This window comes from Sus scrofa, chromosome 3 (genome assembly GCF_054392235.1).
Source record: "Sus scrofa isolate SSC_HxYL_T2T_F1_AM1 chromosome 3, Sscrofa_HxYL_maternal_Yorkshire_Landrace_v2.0, whole genome shotgun sequence".
NCBI lineage: Eukaryota > Metazoa > Chordata > Mammalia > Artiodactyla > Suidae > Sus > Sus scrofa.
Genome location: NC_139385.1, coordinates 107,706,390 through 107,722,196, shown reverse-complemented (window position 1 = coordinate 107,722,196; position 15,807 = coordinate 107,706,390). Strand labels below are relative to the sequence as shown.

General features: G+C 58.5%; 2 protein-coding genes and 1 long non-coding RNA gene across 3 annotated transcripts in view; 1 reads left to right on the top strand and 2 right to left on the bottom strand.

The window, feature by feature from the left end:
* Positions 1–15,807, bottom strand: part of LOC146404833 (uncharacterized) — a 1,439,763-nt gene that overhangs the window by 669,354 nt on the left and 754,602 nt on the right. The window lies entirely within an intron of this gene.
* On the top strand, positions 203–11,468 carry SIX3 (SIX homeobox 3). The gene is made up of 4 exons (XM_085019391.1): positions 203–357; positions 8,047–8,866; positions 10,702–10,861; positions 11,230–11,468. Exons 1-4 carry the CDS (start codon positions 303–305, stop codon positions 11,317–11,319), a joined length of 1,125 nt encoding a protein of 374 aa, XP_084875517.1. The 5' UTR covers positions 203–302; the 3' UTR covers positions 11,320–11,468.
* On the bottom strand, positions 294–6,220 carry LOC110260022 (uncharacterized). The gene is made up of 4 exons (XM_085016193.1): positions 6,191–6,220; positions 4,785–5,266; positions 1,249–1,388; positions 294–546 (listed from the first exon to the last, which is right to left on the bottom strand). Exons 1-4 carry the CDS (start codon positions 6,218–6,220, stop codon positions 413–415), a joined length of 786 nt encoding a protein of 261 aa, XP_084872319.1. The 3' UTR covers positions 294–412.

The window sequence follows — 15,807 nt, the reverse complement described above, 5'->3', positions numbered from 1 at the left end:
AAAATAAAGCTAATGATGTAGTAATTTAGGAGGGGGTAAGGGGCTGGGCGAGAGGAGGGAGGAAGGATGGGGAACGCGCGCCCCAGGAGTGAAGGCAAACAGCTGTGGAGGCGCTGCCTGCGGCTCAGGCTTCCCTACAGGTTAGCTAGACAGGGATCCACCCGGCATTTCGCAGGAAAGGGTGGGGGGTGGGGGGAGACTGAGCGAGAGGGGGAGAGAGCCTCACAAGAGGACAGAGGGAGGGAGAGATAGGAGCCAGAGTGCGCGCTGCGCGGTTTAAAAGGAGACACTTACACTTCCTAATGAATATTTATCCGCCGCTGCTTCCTGCTCCCGGCTTCCCTTACCTTTCCGCAGGTAAGATCCTCCCTGCGCCCCAGCCCTGGGGGCCCTCCCAGCTCCCCCAGTTAGTCTAGGGGCCACCGTGGCCGGGAGGAAGGGCTCTTAGCAGCAGGGGAGGGGGAGTAGGAGGGCGACTCCCTCGGGGCTGGGCTTGGGCGCCAGGACTGGGGACACTGCACTGCCAAGGCCGCGGGCGTGGGCTACCTGTGTGGAGTGGGTGTGAGTGCTGTATAAGAGTGTGAGTGTGAGAGGGAGAGGATGTGCACCCGTGTGCGCGCTCGCCTCTTTCCCGCGCGCTCTGAAGAAGACATTTTCCGACTTTTCACTCGGTCGCCCCGGATTTCTTGCCTTTGCTTTTCTCTGTTTCCCCCCCCCCGCCCCCCGCCCTCTCCACCTCCCCCACCCTCTCCCCATCCGCATCCCCATCCCCTCCCCATTCCCAGCCGCTGAGACGCTCTTCTGCCGGCCATTGTGCAGCCGGCGCGGGCTCCCCAGGGCCGGATCTCGGTCTCATAAAAGAGGGTACATGGTTGGGTTTCTGCCGCAAACCCCCACACAAAGGCCGCGCGGCCGCGGGGTCCCCCGATCCCCTTCCTGGCCATTATGCTCTTGAGGTGCCGTGAAGCCTTCCCCCACCAACACACACACCTTGGAGCACCGGGGCCCACAACGGACCTAAGGATGGTGGGCCCGAGGGTACTGGGTGGAGCCTTCCTGGGCTGCAGCTGGGAGCCCCCGAGGACCCCCAGGGAGAGAGCGCTCATCACCCCCTCCCCCACTTCTTCCTCCCGCCCTCGCCCGAAGGAGGAGCTGGGGGAATTCGGGGCGGCCGGGGGTAAGAGGAGGGGAAAGGGAAGGGGGCCAGGTAGGGCTGAGGATATAGCCAGAATTCTTAAATGGACTTACTTGGCCACCTGTTGAGAATCCATTTGGGGTCTGCCAGCTCCGGAGCTGCGCGTGGTGGACACACAAAACCAAACGCCGAAGTTGGAAAAAGAAAAGTCTTTCTCTGGCCATGTCCAGCGCGGCCCTTCAGGCTCACAGCTCTGCGTTAGAGTCGGGCGGCTGTAGAGCCAAAAGCAGCTTTGCTAGGTCCCCTGCCACCCCAGTGTCCCCCTCATCCCATGCCTCCTCGGCTCCGAGACCGGGACGGGGGTGCGGGGGGGGGGGTCGGAGCCCCGGGACTCGGCGCTCAGGGCCCAGCACAGGCAGTTCGGCTTAAGCCCTGCTCAGAAGTCAAGAGCAGCAGCGCTGCCGCCTCCGAGCGGCCTTTCAAGACGCACTCGCTCCTTATTCTTGTGTCTCGGCCTCTCTGGTCGCCCCGGGACAAAGCCCCCAGAGCCCGGCCGCTCCCTTCCCGCTAAATCCCCTTCGGGGTCAATGCTCTACCAGCACCGGGCCGCGCGCTTCTCCTGCCAGCCGTGTGGCTCTTAAAGAGCGCACACCCCCCCCCACCTCCGCCCTGCGCGCTCCCCCGACCCCCGCCTCCCCGCCCCTCTCCTCAGGATCTAGCCCCCCACGCCGACGCCTTAGGTCCCTCCTGCCCCGACCGATGCCCGCAGACTCCTAGCCCCCTCCTCTCGCCTCCTCCCCTGAGCAGTTGGTGGGCCTGGCCTTGGGGCCACAGAGCTGAGTCAAATCCTCCGCCTCAGGTCCCCTTTTCTCCCCAACAGCGTCCACTCCTCGATTTCCATCTCCTACCTTTGCCCTTTGCATGGATCAAGGCCTGGGCACTGCCTTGCCCAGGGCAGAGATGAGTCCTAAAAATTGTCAGTTTGGTCTGGAATTAGGAGTTCCTGGGATGGAAATAGGGCGGGGCATGCCACTTGAGCTGGGGGGAGAAAGAGAAGAGGAACAAACCAGATGGACTCAAAAGGCTCTGCTCTCCCAGGGCCTACCTGGCCTTTTGGCAGGGGATGTGGGCTGGCTAGGTGCCACTCATTCCTAGAGGTGGCCCTGGAATGGGGTCCAGAGGTTACCAACCTGACCAGCCCAGGTGTGTCTGAGGGACTGTGGGCAGGTATAAGGGGGCACCCCCAGAAGGCCCCAAGTATGAATCTGAGAGCAGCCTGCTTCCCAAGCTCTGCATTAATCCCCCTCAAAATAACCCTTAAAACCCCAAAAGCTGGGTGAGCAAAGAAGGATCTTGAATGACAACTATCCAGGGAAAAGGGCAGCAAAGGAGAGAGGGGGCAGAGAGATGACAAAGGCCACTCTTTCAGAGGACCGACTGGGTTCCTGCTATTTCCTGGTCACCAAAGTTACCTGCCTCACCAAGTAAAGGGGAAGGAGATGTTGCTTTGGTTTCCCTTCCTTCCAGAGTGCTCCCTTGCTCTCCTCAAGCCTAGTTTAGTCTCAATCTTACCCTAGGAGCCAGCTGGTTCCTGTACAGGGTAGCCTCTTGCCTAGAGGGCTTTCTTCAGGCCTCTTAAAGACTGGAAGTGTGATTAAAGAGAGACCAGAGCCAGAATGGCTAGGGGTGGGGCGGGGGCAGGAACAGGGTGGGCTGTGGTACCTGGCTTTTTCCAGTGTCACAGACCACAGTCACATTTGTGCCTGAGGTCTGTGGATGGTGGGTGGGAACAATGATAGTTTGAGGAGTGTGTTGATGACTTCTCAAACCCAAGCCCTAACACTCCAGGTCTGGCTGTCATAAAGGGATCTGCAAAGAAGTGGGCAGCTAGCTCCTGGGCAGTGGAGTCCAAAGGAACTTGAAGACAGAGGAAGATGGAAAGCTGACCCTCCCCAGGGCATCTGCCCTCTGCCACCCCAACATTAGTCCAGATGCAGTTCTTTAAGGACCTGGGGTGACTAATTGATTTGAACTTGGCCCTCTTGGGAAAGGTTGGCAGTGTCACTCCCTGGGCTACACCCTGAGGCCACAAAACCACCCTCTAGCCCATAGGGCTCACATCCCCCAAGTCTCCCACCTCTTCCTCTTGGGGCTGGGTCACCACAGCCAGCCAGGCTCAGTTTGTGCCCAGTCTCTTGGGCCTGGCAGTGGGAGGTGCGGTGGTCCAAGACGGAGCCAAATTTCTCTTGTTTGAGGATGTGGGGGGCGGAGGGGCCTTCGGCAGGCGGTGGGGCTCATTAGGCAGAGCCGGGTGCCGAGAGGTGCGCGCCGCCGGCCCGGAGGCCGCTTTTGAGCGGTCGGGGAGGCTTCATTAAGCGGCGCTAACAAGGCATACAAATGCCGGGCCCAGCAGCTTTCTTGCAATGCTGGGGCCTTAGCAGGGCGCCAGGCTAATGAGGGTCACTCAAAGGGGCTGATCAAATATTCAAATTTCCCCGCACGCCGGGAACTTTTATGTGCGGAGAAAGTTGAGGCAACTGAGCTCTGTTTACTGTCCCGGGCGACAATTGCGCCAAGCGCGGGTCCCCGGAGGCTAAGGGGTGGGGGGATGCGGGGGCGCGGGAAGGGAGCAGTTGTTGTTGTTGTTGTTGTTTTTCATTCAAAGGAAAGTAATCGGGGTCCTTGAAGGGCTTCTCGGCCTCCCCGCCTGCTTGCTGCGCTCCCCGGCGCCCTCCTCGGCCTCCGGCGCCAAGCGCCTCAGTTTGCAGCTTGCGGGGAGGCCCAGACCGCGGGCCGCCGAGCCGGCCCTACCCTCCCGAAGTCTTGGGGGCCGGAAGGGCGTTGCCCCCCAGGACGAATCGGCCTTATGGGGCTGAGCCAGGCCCAGTGGGTGTATCTGCCCCAGCGCTGGGGTCTTCCTCTCTCGGAGGCTTCCAGACTCCTTGGCTTTCCCGGTAACCCTAACTAACTAGGAGAGAGTGGGATTCTTTTAGGCACCGTTTCTGATGGAGTTGAGACCGCCTGGGCTGGGGCTAACATTTGTAAATAAATGCCCAGCAGGTCCTGGTAATAGAAGGACATCCTCCAGTCCAAATGCCCTTTCTCCCCCCACCCCCATCAACTGGACTGCTGTCTTTCCCATCGCCTGGACCAGGATTAAAGCCGGAACGATGGTGACAATTTTGTGACCTCGGCCTGTTCCGGCGCCAAATCTCAGATCCTGGAGTCAGAGCAGCCAGAGGGCAGAGGAGACCTAGAGGCCTGGCTGGCTCACCTATCCATCCCCATCTCCCCTCTCTGAAAAACCCAGGGCGCAGGAGCCCCCCAGCACGCCTCCCCTTCCAGGGTGCTCACCTCCTGGCCTTCTGCTGCCCAGTGCTTCAGGTCCCCAGAGCACTCGGGCAGGCGGCCTGGGCCCCAGAACCCGAGGTCCTTCTGCTCCTAACTCCCCTCCCCAAGGACAAGCGCCTGGGAACTTGGGAGGGGACGCTCTGATGCTGCACACACCACCCCCCCAACCCCGTCAGCACCCCTAGCCCGCACCCTGCGGAGCCTGCGCTCCCAGCTCTGCCGGGAACCAGTCCAGCCATCCGCGCCGCGGACCGGCCGCCCCGCCTCCCTCCCCCAGAATCCTGGACTCTCAACTTACGGGCTCTGGGCGGCGGGCGTGGTGCTTCGGGCTGGAGCGGAGAGGCTCTGGCAGCTGCCGGCCCGCGAGGTGGGCTCGGTGGGCGGCGCGGAGCTCGGCTCTGCGGGGAGGCTCTGACAGCCCCGGGCTGCGCGCCCGCCCCGCCTCGCCCGGCCCTGGCCGGGCGCACAAAGCTGCGCGCCTGGCCTCCGCCCTCCGCCCAGCTTTGCACCCCCAAGCCGGGGCCACCCCGGGAGCTGGAGGGGTGCAGGCGGGTCGGCAGGCTCCTGGGCCGAGGCTGGGGGCAGCGGTGTCGACGTGCTGAGCCTCAGCCTCACTTGCCTCAGTTCTCCTAGAGCGGCGACGGTTTTCGATTTCAGCGCTTTCGGCAGAGCCCGCGGCACCTGCCCAGCCTCCTGCCGCCGCTGGCCCGGCGGCGGCAGGGAGAGGCCGGGTCGCCCCAACCCAAAGGCGGGGGGTTGCGGGGACTGGGAGGGGACTGGCTGGGTTCACCCGCCCGCTCGGCGCCTTGGGTCCTCGGCTCCAGGGGATGCAGTTTCGGGGTCACGAGCTGTTTTCAAAAAAGTTGAACGCAGTATTCGGAAACCCACCCTTAGGAATTCTCCCCCCACACGCGGCACAATACCCACTCCCCTCCCCTTTTTCATTCCTTCCTCCCCCGCTTCCTCCTCCTGCCCCTTCCCCCTCCCACCCTCAGCCTATAATCCTTCCCCTACGAGAGAAAGGGATCGGGAAGAAAAGATGAAGTGTCTGTTTTTGTGTCCCAACCTTAGGGCTCTTTCTGGGCCCGCAGTGAACGACCGCCCAGAGCTCCGCAGCTGAGCAGAAAAGTATCCAGGCCTGGAAGGAAGATACACGGAAGGGAGAGATACAAGAAGCCCCATGAAGTGGTGCTTGGCTGGTCTTCCCTTTGGGCGAATATTTTCCTGCCCTCAGTCAGCAGGTTCAGGACCAGCGACCCTGGCCGCGGGGCTGAGTGGACTGGTGGGGGGGTGGGGGAGGCTGGGGGGGGGAGTCCCCTCACCCTGCCCCAGCCTCCCTGTGGCTGTGGAGCCTCCAAAGCAGTTTGCATTTCTCGGCCTGGAGGCCTGGCGCTGGGGGAGTCAGGGCCTAAGGAGAGGCAGAACTCGGGGTTTAGGGACTGGGGCATTTACAGCCTCGGTCGTGTTAGGTTTCCCATTTAAATTCTCTCACAATCTCTCTGGCTTCCCTCTTTGAGATCTCCAAAGTGGTGTAGACTTGGTGCCTCACACCCAGATCTGCATCGGAATGTAGAAAAGATCTTAAAAAAAAAAAAAAAGTTTTGAATTCCTCAATGATTTTTCTTCTGGAAAGGCAGCTTAGGATAATTATTTCAGCTTTATTGAGGGCAGATTAGTTGAAGTCTGGACGATGCTTTTCAATACACGTTGTACACGGGCCGACAATGTGGGCATTGTTGGCTACTGTGTGTGAACTCATTCAAAATATACACTTTTTAACACCAAACCAAGTCCTGTCTAAATATACACAGTGCTCGGGGAAAAGACTGTCTCTGACCCTGACAAATCTGTGTAAATCACACTTCCATAGTTACAGAAGCCTCACAAAGGAGGGTCTGGCTAAAGATGCCGATTACATCTTCTTAAAAGCAACATACCTTAGAATAAATACTCATGCCTCGCCTGGGGGCTGCAGTGGCCAGAGGGAGGGAGGGAGGGCTTTCTCGATGCTCTGGGCCTTTTACGGTTTGTTTAGTTTTAGGGTTTGTTTTGTTACTTTCCTTAGAAAAATTAGACAGTTTTATTATTTTTCCCCTTTACGATATGCGCAAATGAGCAATTTTAAGGCCTATTTGTTTCTTTGGGGGCAGCCTCCAAAGTTTGAGTGACCTTCTGGGGCTGGTAGGTAGACCCAGGGCTCCTTGGAAAGTTTGGGGAGAGCTGGCATGGGGGTGAGGAAGGGGAGGGCTTCCAGGCTTCTCAACCCAACCTCCTCTACAGCTCCAAGAGAGGCAGCTGATATCTGGAGGGAAAACAAAGAGGCAGGTTGCCTTTTAAGATGGAAAGCGTACTGTTATTTCTACTGCTATTTAAAAATATAAGGCAATAGGGGAAATCAAGGCTCCTTGACTGGGAGCAGAGTTAAAGAGAAGCCTGATGCAATGCAGAGGAAATTGGGGTAAATGTGGTCGAGGGTTGCAGACCAGGGAGGTCAGAGAGGCTTCCAGTACCCTGGGTCCTGGGCTCCCGCTCCCAGGTGGCAGATGCCCCCCAAAATCTGAGATCCTGGGGCGCAGCTACCCTCCCGGCCAGGGTCTGAGCGCGGTGGGCCCCATGATCTCATCTCTCCTTTCTTCCTCGCCGCTATTAGTGCTCACATAGGCAGAAACAGGCGGCCCGACATGCACACCATGTGCAAACTGGGCCGGCTCCCTGGCCCTCTCCTCTCCTTGGGGGCCGGCCCCTCGGCCTTCGTGCAGCGTGGGGGAGCCTCTCCCTCCCAACAAAATCCCCCCTTTAATTGCTCATCCCATTCAACAACTCTGTGCCCATGGCCTTTTCTAGATCAACTTCTTTGGGGAAGAGGGAAAAAGAAGGAGCTCAGAGACAGTGTGAAAAGAAGCGAGAGAGGGGGAGAGAGAGAGGAAGAGAAGAGGGGGAAGTGGTGAGATTAAGAGTTGCAAAGATTTTAAAAAAAAAATTCTTTCTCCCCCTGCTCCTTCTTTCCCTCCTCTCCCCCTCCCCCCCACTCTAGCTAAGTGGTAAAACCGTCCTTACGTTCTCGGTATTGATTGGCAGGGCTGACAGTGATTGGCAGCGGTTGCCGTGGCAACGCCACAACGACACGCCGCAGACCAATAGAAAAGCGAAACAAAATGTTTCAATGCTGCACTCACTGTGGATTTAGGGGAGATATTATGAGGCTGTTGTCATTAGGGCGATTGCTGTGGAATCGCTGAATCTTGACTCGGCGGTGGTTGGCTCTCGCTCTCTCTCTCACCCTCTCCCTCTCTCTGTCTCGGGTTCTCTCTCTGCGCGCGCGCACCGGGCCGCTCTCCTTCCTCCCTCTCTATGTGGCTGCGCGGGTGTGTGTGTGTGTGGATGTGTGTGGGGTGTGGGTGTCCCTTACGCCCTTCCTCCTCCCCCTCCTCCTCCTGCTTCCCCCTCCTTTCCTTCTCCTCCTCCCCCCTCTCCTCTCCCTCCTCCTGGTCCTCATCGCCCCTCTCCTCCTCTTCCTCCCCTCTCTCTTCCTCTCCCTGAATTTTCTCCTCTCCTCTCAGGTCAGTCCATGGTATTCCGCTCCCCCCTAGACCTCTATTCCTCCCACTTCTTGTTGCCAAACTTCGCCGATTCTCACCACCGCTCCCTACTTCTGGCGAGTAGCGGCGGCGGGAACGGTGCGGGAGGCGGCGGCGGCGCGGGAGGCGGCGGCGGCGGCGGCGGGAACTGTGCGGGAGGCGGCGGTGCTGGCGGAGCAGGCGGCGGCGGCAGCGGCGGCGGCTCCAGGGCCCCCCCGGAAGAGTTGTCCATGTTCCAGCTGCCCACCCTCAACTTCTCGCCGGAGCAGGTGGCCAGCGTCTGCGAGACGCTGGAGGAGACGGGCGACATCGAGCGGCTGGGCCGCTTCCTCTGGTCGCTGCCCGTGGCCCCCGGGGCGTGCGAGGCCATCAACAAGCACGAGTCGATCCTGCGCGCGCGCGCTGTGGTCGCCTTCCACACGGGCAACTTCCGCGACCTCTACCACATCCTGGAGAACCACAAGTTCACCAAGGAGTCCCACGGCAAGCTGCAGGCCATGTGGCTGGAGGCGCACTACCAGGAGGCCGAGAAGCTGCGCGGCCGCCCTCTCGGCCCCGTGGACAAGTACCGCGTGCGCAAGAAGTTCCCGCTGCCGCGCACCATCTGGGACGGCGAGCAGAAGACGCATTGCTTCAAGGAGCGGACTCGGAGCCTGCTGCGGGAGTGGTATCTGCAGGACCCCTACCCCAACCCCAGCAAGAAACGCGAACTGGCGCAGGCCACCGGCCTCACTCCCACACAAGTAGGCAACTGGTTTAAGAACCGGAGGCAGCGCGACCGCGCCGCGGCGGCTAAGAACAGGTCAGTGGCGGGGCCCGCGGCCTGGCTACCGACTCAGGGGTCGGGGAGGGGGAAAGAGAACGAGCAGATAGGAGGCGAGCGGCTGCGGAGCGCGTGAGAAGCCAAGACCTCCTGGTCAGTTGGAGAAAGTTTCCACTTGCGGAGGCGCGCGGAAGAGGGGCGGGCGGTTGGTGTATTGATTGCCTTTGCTTTGCCCGAGAGGGGCTTTCGTCTGGGCGGTGAGAGTGTGTGTGTGAGGTCCTGAATGCCAGTAGCGCTGGGGCAGGGCCCCTGGGAGCCTTAGACTTGCACTGCACCCGCGCCTGCCTCCTCAGCTCAGGGGCTCCTCTGGAGCCTACAGACCGAGAAGAAAGGAAAGTGCTCCTTGCCACCTGGTTCTAATTTCTACACATTGCAAAAGCCCTGGGAGGGATCCACGGATGTCTGGGAGTGGAAGCTGAACCTGGGTCCTTGCCACAAAGGGAAAAGGCCATTGGCCACCGAGCAGCAGGCCTCCTTCCTGAAGCATTACAAGTTGCCTGACCTGGAGCAGGAGAGACTGGATGGGAGTGCAGAGGCCGTGTGTGTGTGTGTGTGTGTGTGTGTGTGTGTGTTGGTACATATACACGAGTGCTTGCCTTCCTGTCCCGACCAAGGAGCATCCTCTTGGTCCACTAAATTGGGCAGGAACAGAAGCTGCCTTGCTCTTAGCAAGTTGGCCACAAAGTCACAAAGTTGCATTGGGCTTGACCTGTCAGCCAAGCTGGGCCTGGGGGTAGAAAAGAAAAAATAACTAGAGAGGAGGAGGAGAAAGAGGAAAGCAGTGGGGAGGAGAAGGGGAAGGGAGGAGGTTGGGTGAAAGCCCCACGGGAAAGCCTGTGGCCCAGCCCCACCCGGGGAAGGCACTGGGCCTGGTGCACCGTGGGGAGCAGGGCCCCAGCTGCTGACAGCTGCCTGCACTGAGGGCTGGATGTGAGTTCCTGGAGGGAGTAAGTGTGTTTTGGTTTAGGTGGCCCGGGCCTGAGCCTTTGGCCCTCTCACCTTGCCTGTGGAGCCAACTTTTCGCCTGATGGGGGGAGCGACCAGGGCTGGCTTAAGGCCTCCTTGTGGGGAGAACTCAGAGACACTAGGTTGGGGCAGGCGCTGCATGGTCAGAGAAAGGGGCGGCACGGAGGTGGCTCTGTACTCCCGTCCTGCCTTCTGTGTCTCCCCCTTTCTCTGTCCCTCCTCTCTCCACCACACACACACTTTTCTGCTCCCAGGTTCCCCATTTTCTCTTCCCTCGATCCTGCGCTCTGCTCAGGGATCCAGAGAGCGAAGCCAGCGGGTGAGCAACCCGCAGCTCTGGATTTGTGTTTGGGGGAGCTAAGGCAGGAGGCTTTGAGGAGGCCTGTCTGCTCCAGGGGCAGCTGGCCTGAAGAGTCCCTGGGGCTAGGGAAGAAGAAATACTGGGCCTCTGCCCGACTTCGGCTCCTTCGGGGCTCGGAGTCCATCGCAGCGGGCGCCGGGCCTCCGCAGGCGGCCGGCCTCAGATTCTGCCTCTTCCCCCCGGGCCCGTCCGGATTTGGGAAGCCTTGGGAGGGCCGAGAAAGCCCCGGGGAGGAGGAGACCGGAGCCAAGGCCGGGCTGGGGAGGCTCCACCACGTTCACGGAGCCGCCGGGTGCCCTGAGGAGGGGGAATGAGTGCACAGAGCAGAGTCGGGGCGGTGGCGAAGGGCGCGGGGTTCGGGAGGCAGAGGAGCACGGGCGGCGGCAGGCCCCGCTCCCGGCGGCGCGGGCTCAGGGAGGCAGCTGGGCAGAGCTGGGTGTGCTGGGGCAGCTGTGTCAGGGTGGGCGCCGCTCTCTGTCTCCCGCAGGCTCCAGCACCAGGCCATCGGACCGAGCGGCATGCGCTCGCTGGCCGAGCCCGGATGCCCCACGCACGGCTCGGCAGAGTCGCCGTCCACGGCGGCCAGCCCCACCACCAGCGTGTCCAGCCTGACGGAGCGCGCGGACACCGGCACCTCCATCCTCTCGGTAACCTCCAGCGACTCGGAATGTGATGTATGATACCCAAGGCCGCCCTCCTCCCTTCCTCCCCCTCCTCCTTCCCCTCCTCCTCCTCCTCCCCCTCCTCCTCTTCCTCCTCTTCCTCCTCCATCCCCAGAACAAACCGAAATCAGGATACATAATCATACACACACCCAAGTACGCACACATGTCCACTCCAGCCAAAAATATATAAAACCCGAGAAAAATAACAAATTAAACGCAACCCATCAACAGCTCCCAACCACCATCTACCACCACGGCCACCCCAAAGGACCGCAACGCCAACAGACAGTCACAAATGCTGATGCTGCGGGCAGAAAACATAAAAGAGGTGACAATTGTATACTTTCTAGGACAAGCACGGCTTCTCCTTTCGGTTCCCACGGACCCGGCACCCCACCTGCATGACGATTTATTTGTATCTGGGAAAATACTCTCTCTAGTTTAAAACGATTTTAAAAGAGCCGACTATACAAAACCCGACCACCACCACGACAAGATGACAAAAGCAAAACAGACAAAAAAAGAGAAAAAAAAAAAAAAAGAACCCGCCATCTCCGTTCGGAATTTGTTGGGAAAAAAAAAAAAAGAACTCCTTCAGAGGGAAATAGCAAATGTTTCTCGCCTTTTGTTGCTTTCTCTCTCTTTTTTCCTCTCTCGCTTTCTTCCTCTCTCTCTGTTTTTAAGTCCAAGTATTGGTCAAACAAGATGCAATCTTCTGTTTTTTGTTCAGCAGACAATCATTTTCTTGTTAAGCACCTTTTTCTCTCCACTCTGTCACTGCCTGTGTGGGTACTGGTTATAAATGTGGAAAAAAGAATAGTTATGACTGTAACAGATTTTTATTTTTATTTCAAAATTTTATATGAATTATGTATATCTTAATGATCGGTCATTTTCCCAGTTTGTAATATATGTGTAGAAATTGCCTGTATATGCTTTTTCTCCTCTCTCTTTTTCTTTCTCTCCCGCCTTCTCCCTCTCTCCCCGCTCCGCTGTCTCTTTCCTTTTGGGGGTTCCCCTCCCACTCGGTGTTCCTGGCGTCGACTTGGCAGTCAAGGCGTGGCGTGGCGGGCTGGGTTAGGAAGTGGGACCCCGTCGCTAGCGAAAGCGGAGAGTGAGATCGTAGTATTCTTATGCAAAAGCTATTGCAAGTATTTCTTAGCTGCTTTTGGAGATATCTCTCACTCCCTGTAGGGCGCTTTTACTGTTATCTTTAACTGCGTGTTTATCTATATGTAAAAACTTTCTAAAGCAAATACAGTATTCTCCATTTTCTTATCACTCCCGGAGACTGGTGTTTTTGTCCACCCCTGTGCCCGCAGCCGGGGCGGGGGTGCAGCGGCCCGGCCTGTGCTTCCACGCCAGCTACACCATCCGAGCTGGGGCAGAGTTTTAAGGCTGGGTCTGAGCTTTTTCCCCCCGAGAAGAGGGGTTGGCAAGATGGGAACCTCATCTTCAGAAAAGAACCAAAGCCAAATCCTGAGCGGAAAGGCAGAGAGGGCTCAGGGAAAGGGGACCTTGGCTGGTTTCTTCAGTGTGAGATGCTGGGCCTAGATCCCCAGGAACGGTAGCCTGCCACAGCCTTGGTGAGTCTTTTGGGGGTGTGTTTGGCATCTTTTGGTTGTTATTGCCTTTTTTTTTTTTTTTTAAAGGGGAAACACAAGTTCGCCAAATGGCAAGCATAAATCTAGAGCAGAGCTGACAGATTTTGTCTTAATTTTTAGGGGGTTGGGGGTGGGGGGGCAACTGTAGCCTGGGTGGGGAGAGTAGAGCGAGGGAGGAGGTGGTTTGAGGCATTTAGGGCCCAGGATCCGGATGGACCGCAGTCACCACCGTGTGTGCCTCTGTGAGACTGTAAGACTTGCCTTAAGGCTCTCAATCTGCCTCCTTGAAATTTCTTTCCAGCTTTTGAGATCAACTGGAGTCCCTCGAGCTCCTATGGCATTTCAGAGTTGGGGTGTACGAACCAACCCCGATCACTGCTTTTCGCTGACCAGCTTCCCCCCGGCCCTTGGCCTCCCCTCCCCGGAGCATGTGGAGGGGGGTGGGTAGGGTTCCCTGTGCTGGCGTGGCTGACGGTGGCGCCTCTGCCGCTCTGGGCCAGGCTGGCCTGTGCCTGAGGAGGAGCCGCCAAAGAGGTAATTTCAGAAAACTTGCCTTCACTTGAAAGTCCAATTTCCAAAGCGAGGAGGATTAAGGAGAAACGTGCCTGGAATTTCGCGCCCATTTCCAAACTAATTTTGATTTCCGATTTCCTTTTGTCCCCTTCCCTGGCAGCACTGTGGGGTTGACGTAGGCCAGGCTGGGCAGAAAGGCTGTCCGGCCAGGGAGGTGCCCTGGGCTCAAGTGGGGCCTTGTGTGCCTAGGGCGCATGCTTCCGTGGAGGGCAAGGCTTCTGCCTGCGTGCTGACTTAGAATCAGGGCATCCAGACCACCTCGAAACCTTCCAAGTTCTGGGGACTGGCATGCGGTGTCAGAATCCCTGCCTGAGGAAATGTTCCATGGAGCCACCTTTCGGCAACAGTGACCCAGGTGGTAGGAATTTAGGGAAAGGGCTGCCTGGGTTCTGCTCAGCTTGGGCCTCAGGTCTGGTGCCCACAGAATGATGTCTGGGGTGAGGGGTCCTGTCCCCTACCCTCATTTTCAAATGGCCCGTCACATACTTGACCCATAGCTTGGACCTGGAAATCCAAGAAGCAGCTGCCTCAGACAGCGTGAGGGGGTCTGGATGGAGCCTAAACACAACTGACTGACCAGAACTGGTGGGTGGAAGGAAAGGCGTGGTGCAGCTGGGGAGTGACCCTTGGAAGGGCCTTGACTGCTGACACTAGGGAGCAGATGTCTTTTTGTCTGGGGACAGGGGACAAACCAGTGGAATTAAAATACTTCCTTCTCTCAATATACCTGACAAAGAAAGCATTTGGGGCATCCAGCGCCCACTCCTCCTTTTCCAAGTCGGTTGTTTGGGGTGGGGGGGGCACCTGTGGGGTGTCACCAGCCTGCTATCTGTCTTGCTGTCTCTCATCTGCCACTCTCATTTCCTACATTTCTACCCAGGTCTGTACAAATACCAATACCTCACTCTGCACTTGCCGAACTTCCCTGTGGGAGAGGTGTGAGTGCTGGTTGTGAGTGGTGTGGATGTGTGCCATTCTGAAAGCTGGCTTCCACCACACAATCAAGGTCTGCGTATAAAGGTGTGTGTGTGTGTTGTGATGTTTGATAGAAAAGTGTGTGCCTTGCATCAGTGTGTGCCCAGAATGTGTTTTCATAGTGTGGGCATTTGTAAGTGGCTTGGGCAGGTTTATTTGTACCCAGGTCTGCAAGGAGTGGCTTCCGTACACCTACAGGGTGCTGTGTGTGCAGGATTTTCTGGGTGGTGGACACATGTCTTGTGGGTCATGAATGTGGTGCGGACACGTGTGGATTCTCTTGCTTCCAGAAATGTGACCACCAGGTGGCTGGTCCCCCTCAACCCACCTTCCTCTTCCTTTAAGAGATGGGGAGTCTCAATGGGTCTTCTTTGACTGCAGCGTGGAGGGGAGTTGGACTCTTTGGCTTCCGCAGCCCACCCTTTACCCTGACACACTGCGGATGTTACACTGGATTTGGCCCCTGCCCCTTTAAACATCGTAGCGAGGGAAAAGAGGCCCCTCTCGGCCAGATCTCTCCTTTAATCTGCTGCCTGCCATTCTCTTTCTGGGTCCCTCAAAGCCACGGCCAAGGCAGTCAATGTCCCAGGGGCCGCCAAGGCAGAGCTCGAGGGCAAGGCCAGCTGAAGCCCTGCTGGGGGAAAAGCCATCCCAGCCGCAGTGCGCAGCCCCTACCGCCTGGGAATGTTGCGGCTGTGAGCGCGCGGGAGTGCAGGCACCGACATGTGCTCTCGCGTGGGCCTGGTCAGTCTGGGTAAGCAGGCCTCCAACGATCATCGGCCCTCTGTGTCGGGCCCTCCCTGGGTCAGGGCGCCAGCTCCTCTCCGGGTGTGCCAGAGCCGGTACATGCTGCCCTGTGCGCATCCCTGCCTGAGCTCCCCGCGCTTCCGCCTGGCGCCCCTGTGGGCGCGCTCTCGCTCAGAACCTTCCCCCTGTGCGTAGGCCTCCGTGTACCTGGACCTGGGTCGCCTAGGCTAGGGTGTCAGGGGCTTGAGGAAGAACTGCCAATTTGGGAATAGTCCCTTCGTCGTCCCTGCCTCCCTCAAAGAAAAACAATGGCAATCCGGGATTTGCGCCAGGAACCTGAACCGGGAAAATCTGTATCAAAGTCATTGACCCCTAGAAGCCATCTGCCCGAGGGAAGATAGGTCAACTTACCCCTTTGCAGGCCTGCTCGCTTCTCCCTCCTCGGCCCCCCCGCCCCCACCAGGCCCCTCTCCTGGCTTCCTCGAGTCCTGCAGAATCGACTGCCCAGCGCCAGCGCAGTTGATTATCCCTGGCGAGCCATACGGCTGATTAAAATGAAATGACCTGGAAGCTGCCACAGCGCGGGGTGGGGATGCTGATCAATAGTGGGATTGAAGGCACAGGAGCCTGGAGGTCTGGGATTGGGGCTGGAGGCCATGGGACCAGCTAGGGATGGCTGGACTTTGGATGTTGGGAGAGCCCCAGTGAGGCCCTGGGTGGGCCAGGCCCAGGCCTAGGCGACCAGAGTGAGGTTAGAACCCCAACCCTAGTATGGGCTGTGGCAATGGAGTGGTTCCCTCCATTTCTTCTGAGAGGAGAAGATGGCACAGGTTGCTGGAGCTTGCAGCCTGTGGCTTTGGGCATGCCTGGCCTCCCAGAGCAGGGGACATCCGTCTCTTCTTCTCCCTGTCTTTCTCTGTCTCCTTCCCACCTAGGTCTTTGTGTGAGGGTCACCTGAAGCATTGGTTGCCCCCTCGGGAATCTTCCTGGGTCCTCCCCTAACCCCTCCACCCCTAAGAGCTGGGGCTG